A 10737-nucleotide genomic window follows, 5' to 3' on the forward strand; every position below is an offset into this window, starting at 1 on the left:
TACACTTGATCCCAGTGGGTGGGAGAATTTAGAGATTTTCAGAAAATATGTATGGGAAAGAGTTTTTCTCGCTGTGTGTGTACTTGGAGGATTGCTCTTTTTACTATGCTTATTGGTCTGTTTTAGTAAAACAGTATTGGCTGTACAAACCAATCTGGAAAAACCAAGCAAAGTAACAAGGTTAAGTAAGCATGATTACCAAAGTGCACAAGAGATTTATAGTAGATTCAAAACAAAAAAATTGTGAGTTGATGCGAGCTTAAGAATTCAAGCTCGATCAAAGAAAAAGAGGGGGGACTGTTATGAACAAAAATTCGGTCAATATTTTTTTTGTGAGAAAAAGTTACAGAAAGGCAGCCAGATCTGTCTCTGCCAGGGTTCTGTGTGCTTTGTTATTGTAATCACGGGTCATTGTAGCTTATCACCCCTTTTGTATTAGTAAAGGCCCTGGCTGGGGTGGGGTGATGGCCCTTCCCCAAGGCTGTATTCTCTTCCCAGCATAGGGAAGACACCTGAGAGGGTGGGGGGGGTTATGCAAAGTGACTCCAAAGTCCAGAATGCTTTGTGGGACCCCGACTCGAAATGCAACGAGAAAACCCCAAAAACAACGAGCCAAATAAGAATTGAGAGACTAAAATGATGTCTGGACATGAGGAGCCGATGGCTGAGCCTGCAGAGATGCGGAGCCCCTCTCGCCCTGAGCAGGGAGTGGTTCCAACGCCGGGACTAGCCACCTGGGAAGGTCACAGGAGTAACATCTGACGGGGACCTCACGCCCTAAAGCTCCCACGAGGACTGGATCCCCCGGCTCTGCCCCTAGTGGACGGAGCTGTGCTTATCCTCCTCCTCTGAGTCGCCCTGGGAGACGCGACGGGGACTGCAGCCCTGCCAAGCCGCCCAATCCTGAGCTGATCACTTTTAATAAAGGCATTAAAAAGGAGAAGAAGTCTCCTGGCCCTGTTTATTTCAAGTAACATTTTCCCCCCATACAGACCTTGGACACCTCCTAAAGTCTCAGTCTGCAAGATCTATTTGTTTCAAAGATCAGGTCCACATCTCTCTGCAGAGATACCTTGAACTAGGGATCTGATAAAAATGAGGCTTTAAATACCTCATCAGGTGAGTTGCTATGCCAAGAATTAAAGATGTGATCAGAAAGAATTTTATTAAATAGTAAAATGCATTTACAGAAGTAACTGGCTTCAAGGTCAGATGAAGCTGGACTGGTCACTTGTGTTCTGCTTCACTTTTAAGTGATTTCACTTAATTGGGCAATTGTTCCCTAAGCCCCTGGTGACACTCAGATTTCGGTCCTGAACCTTCTGCAGGAGTAAAGCTGGAACAGATTCTTCAGTGTTAAACTTGGCATAGTTTTAAATGAGCCAGATGAACCTATTTCTGCGTGGTACAACAGTCTCTGGTAATTTCCATTATTTATGAACACATTTCCCTGAAAACTTTCTCTCCAGGGATAGGATGTGAAATGCCTATTTAAACAATAGAGAAAAGGGACTTTCTAAACAAAATAATGAAACTGGCAAGATACCAAGAACTCTACATTAACACAACCAAAAATACTTCTAAAGTGCTTTAAAGGTCATTTTTTCTGTTGTTATTACACAGGTGATGTATTTTTCAGACAAAAAAATGTGTTTTTCGTTTACAGCACTGAGCTCTTTTTATTGCAAAATACCATTTTCACATATGATTTTCGAAAATAGCATAGAGACATTTTCCCACTTTTTTTTTTTTTTTTTTTTGGTCTTTTAAAGTGCCATAGTATGCTTGGCTTGTTTTGTAATGAGAAATGAAGATAAACTCATTACATTTCAAAAAGGTGCAGAGTTCTCCTGGGCTTTCTAAACCCAGACAGCTTTACCAGAAGGTATCTCCAGCCAGGCAAGTGCAGAAATGAAGCACTCACTGTTACAACCATCCTCTCCGGGTGACTTCAGGCAAGTGACTCTGAAAGTGCCTGTTCAGTGCTCATTAAAATTCCAGATCCAGTTTCATTCTCATGTATATTTGGGGAAATTAAATTAAATACAAAACATTAAAGCAATTTCTCTTTTGTAGAAAAGGTTCCATCCCCTACCACCCTTTTTCCTCGAAGAACAGGCTTGCCACATAACTCTATATTTACTGAAGAATCCAAATATGACAGGGGAGCAATTTTGGTTCCAAAAGCGACCAGTTTAATTTCCTCATTTATCTAAGCTTTTTATGCACGTGTTTAGTCATGTGAACCTTACCATGGGCTTTTACAGGGGAAAAAAGATCTTGCCCAGCAGAATACCCCTCACCGTTAAAAGTTAAGATTTTTAACTGCTGAAGTCATTAGGATGACTCAGATGTTTTAAATGCAGATCTATGCTTAATGATTTTGCTAATTGTGGGCCAAGTTGTGTAATGCTTTGCAGCATCGAGCCAGTGTTACAGGAAGCATAAGTTAGTGAGGTTTTTGCCAGGTAAGAGGTGGTATATTTTGTCAGGTCCAAGTCTGCGTTTGCTCAGCATGATTACATGCAAGCAGCTTTTAATCAGCTCATGCAACAGAGACAACAAGACCTGTTTGTGCTTTTTGTGCCAAAAATATATATATATATTGTTGAATTTTGAACTTTGAAGTGGAAGGGTATAACAGCAAATGCATGTAATCAGTCTGCACGTGCAATGCAGAAATGCTGTTTAACATGTGGAATAAAGAGTTCAGGATGTTCGTAAAGATCCTCTATCAACTGGTGAACCTAAGATGAAAGGGATGTGGCAAACATCAAGTTTTCTAGCTTGGATAACTCATTCAGAAAACAAAATATGTTGTTGACCACAAACCCACAAAATAAGTTTTGACAACGGACCTTGTAAAGATTTGCCATGAGTTGCAAAAGGAGAAAATCTCAATTCTGTGTCGGATAGAAATATAATCTAACATTGTATACAACTTTGTAGAAAAGCATTTAAACAAAAGATTCTGCAGGAGGAGAGAAATAAAAAGGTCAGCATTTATCCTTAAAATTTAAATTATGAAAACTAAAGTAAATGTTGTTCAGAACTCTTGCTAGAAAGTGTTAGAGAAAACACCCCAGAACAGATCACAGCCGACATAAATGGTGTTTTAAAGGAAGCACAGCAAGCCCTGATGAAATTGCATAGAGATTAAAATAACGAGACAATCTATATACATAGATGATTAGTTCAGAAATTGAAGTGCAAGAAGGGTAAAGTAACAATAACTTCTACCACTCCATATTGGAGAAGGAGATCCTTCCAGCGCCTTTTGGCTAGAAAGGGAATGGCAAAATTTTGACCTCTTTTAATATGAGGGAGAACAACGACCCGTGGGACTGTCCACTGGACCTCAGACTCTCTGCTGGAGTCAGAATCAGATTTTGGCAGTAAAACACGAGTTTCTGATGACACAGCAACACCCAGCTTTCTTGGGCTTCTTAAAAGCTGCTTCAGACAAAAAAAAAAAAAAGAAAAAGAAAAAAAGTAGAGTAGTCAGTAATTCATTAGAGGATGGCACAACATGAGTGAGAAAAAGAACTAAGGCGTAAAACTTTATGAGCAGCGAGGTTTTTGCTGACAGTACAGGTAGAGATAGGTAAGGCAGAGCAGGCTGGTAGCGATAAGAGCCGCACACAGCCCAAGGTGCGAGGCCATCACCGAGCGGCTCCGGGAACAAACCCCGGCAGCGAGGGCAGCACGGGCTGCTCCCGTACTCGCAGGGGACTCCGGGGCCGGGTGTCGCTCAGCCCATCGCTGCAGAGCCGCTGCCGAGCGGGCCGGGCCGGGGTAGCCTCCCCGTGCCCCAGCGCTCAGCACCGGCACCAGCACTGCAGCCCAGGCTGCTCCTGGCGGCAGGGCACACACACCGCGAGCCGCCGGTGACAGGGGGGTACACGGGCCGGGGCGAGGCTGCGGCGCGGCACCGGCACCGCCCGGCGCACCTCCCGCCCGCCCGGAGCCGCGCTCTGCAGCGGGCTGGAGCAGCTCCGTGCCCGGCCAGAGCAGCGCTGGCCCCGCCGTGCCGGCTGTGGGGAGCACCCTCACTCCGCTGCGCTTCACCCGGCTCGGTTCGGCCCGGCCCGGCCCGGCTCCGCCCGTCGGGGCCGCGCTGCTGACTCAGCCGCGGGGGGGCCCCGAGGGCGCCCCGGCCCTGCGGGCGTGGCGGGCGGGGGGGCTGCCCTCCCTCCGCCCTCCGGGAGATAAAGAGCGGCGGCCGCAGCCCGCCCGCGCCTCTCGGCGCCGCCGGCAGCATGACGGCCATCGGGGCGCAGGTACGTCCGCCGCTCTCCCGCAGCGGGGCCGCTGCCCCAGCCCGGCCCTGCGCGCCGGGGTCGCTCCCTCCCTGCCCGGAGCAGCTCCCACCCTGCCCGGGGCAGCGGGGCGCAGCCAACCCCGTTCCCTTTCCCGCCTTCTCCGGCCGGCGGCAGCTCCGCGGGGCCGCGGCTCCCCCTCCCCGCCGCACGTGGCTCGCCGAGGGGGCTGGGGGCTCTTGGCGCGGCTTTCCATCGCATCTCGGGTCACTCGGAGGGTGTCGGTGAGGAGGGCAAGTGCGCTGCCCAGGCGGCTCCCCGGGGACTGCAATCGAAGATTTCCCCGCGCTCTCCCCTCCCACCCCCCGGGGTAGCTGGGCCGTGAGACCCCGGGTGAGGACCGAGGTCCGGGCCGCTGCTGCTGCCGGCGGGAGGAGAGACGGGTTGGCTGCAGCTCAGGAGGGCAGTGGTGCGAACTAGGAGCCCCCCCAGCCCGCTGCTGCCGCCTCCCCCGTCCCAGCCACCGGGCTCCATCCTCCCAGGGGCCGGTGGCTTCCTCCAGCCCTGCCACAGCAGGAGGTTGTGCCGCAAGACCTGGGGCAGGGACCTGGTTCAGCCAAGAGCTTTTGTGATCCCGGTCCCAAGCCTTGACGTGGGAGCATTGTTTGTGCAGCCAGGGAACTGGGAGAGCTTCACCCACCCTTCCTTTCTCCTGTGTACAGCCTTCCCCTGCGAGGAGTTTGATGTGCACAAGTAGATATTTTCAAATACTGAATCCCGCAGCTTTGTCTCGCTGGCTTCATTTCACCCCGAAGTAGCACTGTTAACTCTGTTACATTTTTTCCTCACGCTCTCCTTTCAGGTGCAGCAGCTGCTGGCACACCGGAGACCACAGAAATCCTTCTTTGAGACGCTCATCAGGAGCCTGATCATCCTGTGCGTGGCCATAGCCGTGGTCTTGTCATCGATCTCCATCTGCGACGGCCGCTGGCTCTTTGCGAGGGGGCAGCTCTTCGGACTGTGGCACTTCTGCACCCTTGGCAACGACAGCGTCCTGAGGTGTGTCACGGACCTCAGGCTGGCCCAGGTGGAGGGGCTGAGCGTGGGGGTGATTCCCATCAGGAGCATGGTGTCCTTCGCTGTTGTGGTTGCCATATTTGGGCTGGAGCTGCTGATGGTGTCCCAAGTCTGCGATGATGCCAACGCAAGGCGGAAATGGGCGATGGGTTCCGTTCTCATCCTCGTCTCTTTTTTGCTGTCAGCCACCGGTGTTCTGAGCTTCTCCATCCTGGTGAAGGATCACCTCACCTTCACAGGCTTCACGCTGACATACTGGTGTGAGTTCATTGCTGCCTTCCTCTTCTTCCTTAACGGAATCAGCGGACTTCACATCAACAGCCTCACGCTCCTCAGGAGTGGGGTAGGCAAAATCTAGGCACAAAGGATGTACCTCTGCCTTTGTGTAATCAGCTTTGCCAATTAGACTGGAAGAAAGAGAGTCTAATGAAGTTTGAAAAGGATGCCCTGTCTTAATTTGTGTGCAAGGAGAGGAAGCATGAGTCAGTCTTGGTGGCTGTAGAAGTTGTACCCACCCACTGGTCAGCGTGGAGAGCTGAGCAGGGACTGGGACTGGCTGCTCCTGCAGTATGGCTTTCTGGAGAAGTGCATCAAAGCAGAGGGTGTCCTGCTAAACATGCAGAGATCTGGAAGACTGCAATCTATCCCACATGTTGACCTGAGGCTTGCACAATCCCGTACTGCTGTGGATTTGGTGTTGCTGTGCTTTTCCTCATACTCTGGAGCCTGTGAAGAGTGTGATACAGCTTTGGTGTGTCTCATGGGTTTGTTTTGCCTCAGAGACAGATGATTTCTGCCTGGCCGTGCTCACTGGTGTGGAGCACTGAAACTCTTCACTGGATCTTACTTCTTCATTTTTTTTTCAAAAGAGAAGGCACACAGAACTTGATCTGGTCACAGGTTTTGTTTTCTTCAGGCACGTTCCCTTTATCTGTTCTGTTCTTGGTCAGTTTTTTGGGGACACTTCAGGCAGAGTTGCTGACCTGGGGCCGGGGTAGGTGTTGGGTGATGCAGGTGTAGAGGGAAGGGATGTGCTGCTTTCCTCAGGCAGCAGTGCATGTCCCTGTGTTTGTGGCCTCTCTGCACAAACACAGTGTCACATCTCTCCTGCCACCTCTGAAGGACATGTGTCAACTGGTCAACCAAACTGGCTGTCTCACAACCCTTGCACAGTTTGTGGTAACAGGGCATTGCTGTTGGGTTTTTGGGGCAAGAGGGACAAGCTCTGCAGAGGTTTCATGTGCTGTTGTGGCTGGGCACACCATGCAGAGACCACCACAGCTACTGGGATGTGTTTTGGTTATCACGGTTTCCAGTGCTTATCCTGTAGCTGTCTCCTATAGCATTTCTTGTGGGAGGAGAAAGCCCTAGATCCTCCTGACCAGATCAGGTCCCTTTCTTCCTCTGACTAGCAGTGAGCCTGGGAGGAGAAGCAGCCGTGATTGCCTAAGGAGGGGCTGATGGGTGCAGCTCTAATCTGTCACCACTGGTAGAAACGTTGAGAGACCTGGCCAAAATGATTTTACTAAGGCTGGCCTTCCTCCTGCCAATGTCTGAGTCAAGATCCCTAAAATTGCTACAGCTTTGAAGTTCTCCATGGTGTCTTACATAAAAGGAGAGAAGACCTCATTTGTAAAGTAGATTGCCATATATGTGTTTTCCCTGTCGAACACACAGCACTCAGTTGCTCACAGTTAAAAAAGTCTTCAGAGCATTTCAGGGTTTCTGGTTTACTGTTTGCTTTGTATCTGCTGGTAAAGCTGCTCATATCCTTGTTTTAGAACAAATGTTTCTACATGTTTCATCCCTGTACCTTGTCTGTTGAGCAAGGCTTTAGTTTCCTGTGCAACAAGTTTGACACAGTTTTTCACCTGAAACAAATGCATCATAGCACAGAGGTCAAAAAGCCTGTGTATGTGAGCCATGAGTAAACAGCTTTGTCTTTGAGAGGTAAGACTCTCAAGCTGTGCCTGAGCTGGAATGTATCACACTGATAAATGTGCTCCTGTGCTTGCGTTCAGGACAGTCTCCATTCCTCCTTGGACTTCTGTAACTTCTTAAGACAACACTCCTAAGCCCGTTTTGCAATGCAGGTTCAGACTTGGCCTGCTCTGGCCAGTGCCAGTTGTACTTTTGCACATCAATTTGCCCATCTTTCTGTCAGCGTGATGCAGAGCTGTGCTACCCAGACAGCTCTGAAGCTCTTGTGAGGTATGGGGCTTTGATGGGGTTCCTTGGCCCATTCTCAAGGACAAGGGCTTGTGCCTGTGTCTCTGGAAAACATCACTGTGACTGAGTCTGTGCGTGAAGGTGCCTTTGATTTGCTGCATGGCACTGTTGAAGACATTCTGCTGGGCTGAACTTGCACCTGCTTGTGTGAGCTGGTGCTCTTGGCTTCAGCAGAGCCACTTAGACCAAAGATTCCCTGCAAGTTCTTGTCCCAAACTGTTGCACTTTGGTGTTCCCAGGTGTACCACGAGTACCTTAACTGAGCAATGATTCAGCTATGGTGCCTGGGGGTGCCCGTGTCAGGCAGGGCAGTTCCCCTGCATGTAAGGGTGTTTTTGGCTTGTCTAGAAACACGAGTGTAACTTCACAGTGACACTGTGGTGACATCCAGACTTGGAAATCACTTCTGAGTGTGCATTCCCTCATGCTAGCAAGAGGCTGTGCCTCCATCCCTTTCCTTGGAAGGCAGCCACAGCCAGACTGGGTTCCAGGCTGGTGCCTCCTGCTCGGGTTAGAGGGACACTGGACAATTGGCCATTGAGTTCACCCTAGACGTGGTGCAATTGTGAAGGATTTTTAGGATGCCCTCTGCCAGCTGAAGAAGAGGCCTTTTGTTGGGGGTAGGGAATCCTCTGGGGAAAATGGAGTAACTTTTTTTTCCAACTGTTTTTTTGTATAGTACTGCTCAATTATGCTGGGAAAAGATGCATTTTGACAGCTGAATATTAGAAAACAGAGTTGATTGTCTTGGAGATTCTTATATAGAGCAACCTGTGCAGCAGTGGGTCACTGTTCATTTTCTGAAACGTTTAGAGGTGTCAAGCAATATTCCTGAAGTTTGTTAAATAAAATGATTTGAAATAAGAGCTGTAATTCACTCTTTTTATCTTTTGATATTGGGGTGCAGATTTAAGGGGATGAGGGAGGTTTAACATAATCTCCCAGGCACCATTCCATGTGTTTACCCAGCTAAACTGATGAAGAAAGGAGTGCTTGGTGCTCTGCCAAGCTCTGACCAAGGGAACTGAGGCCACTGCACACTCCCCTCTCCTTTTCCCTCCAGTGTCTGCACCAGCCCAAGAAGCCAGCAGTGCTTTCTTGTCTTGCAAAACAAGAAGGGCAGTCAGCTGTGTTTCTTCGTGGGAATTTGAGATAACCTTGTAGGCGCTTTAATGACTTCCTGCTGTTGCATGTGCTCTGTTTACCAGCTAAAGAGCTCTTTCCTGTGTCCTTCACCTTCCTGTTCCCACACTGCACCCCGTGTCTGAAGCATCCTTGCTCTTTTCCTCAGCTCTGATTGTTTGGCCTGCAAGGAGTGGTATCTGAGTACAAATGTATTTGTTTTTCTCAGAGCTCACTGCATTAGCAGGTTTGGTTAAGTGTCAGGAAAAGAGCTTCCCAGCTACACCACTGAATTAGTTTATGTAATCTCGAGTTAATTAGCACCTGGTGTTCTCTTTCCAACAGGAGAGGTCGTTGGCCTGTCTCAGTTTAACATCTCTTAAAAGCAGGGTAATGAACATCACTTCTTGTTAATGAGCCGTTTAGACTTAGCTACTAACTTTAATTGGACACTTGTACACAAGCCATTGCCTGTGGACAGGAATAAGGAAATGTTGATACAGGGCATGCCAGCTAGGGAAATTTCCTGCCTGGACTGTGTTTTTCCAGAATCACAGAATGGTTGAGGTTGGAAGGGTGCACTGGAGGTCACCTAGATCGTGTTATTTTGATTGTAAGTCTCCAATACCTTCATCATCAGTGCTTGTAGGGACACCAGGAATGGGGTTGAGCCTTGCTTGTTTTGCAAGGCACAGGAAGGGGATTACAAAGATATATTACATGACTGTCCTCACCTGCTTTCTCTTTCCCTCTCCTGGGGCCTATGGTAAGCTGATAATAGCCCTTCCTCTCAACCTTCTGAGACAGCTGGCACATGCAAGAAGGGCCTCATTTCTGGGTAAAACAAGGTCTGCCCCAGGCAGTGTCCTGGAAGGGGTGTTGCCCGAATTCCTGAAGCCCCTCACCTTCACTGGACGCAACCCCACAAAACCAGTACCAACCCTTCTGAAACAGCCCATTTCAGCTCCCCTGGCACTATACAACGTAATTATTCACTGAACAACTATTGGTTTTTGCTTCTGACAGTTTTGCTAGGAACTTCCTTGTTGCCAGTGTTGGAAAGAAAATCCATTAATGACTTCCTCTTAAATTCATCAGCACTTAGGCTGCTGATGCTCCTGCTGGCTGGCAGAAGGACAACTGGCTCCTCGGGGCATCTGGGCTGAATAGCCAGAGGCTGTCACCAGTGTCCCTGAACAATGACAACTGCCTGTGTGAAAGGTGGTGCTCAGGCCCTGTTTACTGGTAAAGCCACCGTATTACATTGAATACCCAGGAGCAAGTGCAATGAAAGGAAAGTGGGTGGCCTCTATGAATATGAAGTTTGTGTTCGCCCTCTGTGCCTTCATCTGCTTTTGCATTGCTCCCTGAGATCTGCTTTCCTGTTCCTCTTCATCTGCTTACAAACATGTCAGTGTCCCCAGAGGGAAGCAGCTCTTTCCTCCAGCATCCCTCAGCACAGCTAAACAAGCAAGATCCCCAGCAGGGCAGGGAGCCTTTGTGGTGCCTGCCCAGGGGATGGGGGAGGTAGGAGCCCATTCCCCTGGGGTGCTGGTTGGCAGCAGCGTTTCTTCCAGGACAGAAGTTTTCTTCCCAGCAGAAACCAGGACAAGGTCACAGCATCCTAACTCCAGGGGCTGTCTGCTCCTGGGATCTTCCCAAGTGGAGGTGCTCTTCCCCAAGAGCTGAGGACTCCAAATCCAGCTGACATCCAGGAGTTTTTATGGAGTTGTTTAGCTCTGTATGCAAACAAAGCTTGTGCTTCATGCCTAAAATGAACATGTTATACAGAATCTGGGAATAATTCACTTTTCTTGGTAATTTCAGGCAAGATTAATAAAACCAAAATGGCCATGTGAAACCAAAATGGCCATGTAAAACAATAATTTATACTAGAACTGGGGGGTTTTAAATATAAAAACCAGCAGTATTTTTTTCTGGGGCATGTGGCATGCCCCTGTACAAATAGGTGTCATGCTCAGCCTGGCCTCCTCCCAATCTTGTGCTGGTCCTAACTATGCACTGCAGGGCTGAGCTCCTACACTGGCTC

The 10737-nt window shown here is 49.1% G+C and overlaps 1 protein-coding gene across 1 annotated transcript; it reads left to right on the forward strand.

Annotated features, from left to right (window-relative positions):
- Window positions 1–1777: 1777 nt before the first annotated feature.
- On the forward strand, window positions 1778–8439 carry TMEM37 (transmembrane protein 37). The gene is made up of 2 exons (XM_005487934.4): window positions 1778–4280; window positions 5122–8439. Exons 1-2 carry the CDS (start codon window positions 4260–4262, stop codon window positions 5692–5694), a joined length of 594 nt encoding a protein of 197 aa, XP_005487991.1. The 5' UTR covers window positions 1778–4259; the 3' UTR covers window positions 5695–8439.
- The last annotated feature ends 2298 nt before the right edge of the window (window positions 8440–10737 follow it).

The sequence above is a fragment of the Zonotrichia albicollis genome, chromosome 10, assembly GCF_047830755.1.
Source record: "Zonotrichia albicollis isolate bZonAlb1 chromosome 10, bZonAlb1.hap1, whole genome shotgun sequence".
Classification (NCBI taxonomy): Eukaryota; Metazoa; Chordata; class Aves; order Passeriformes; family Passerellidae; genus Zonotrichia; species Zonotrichia albicollis.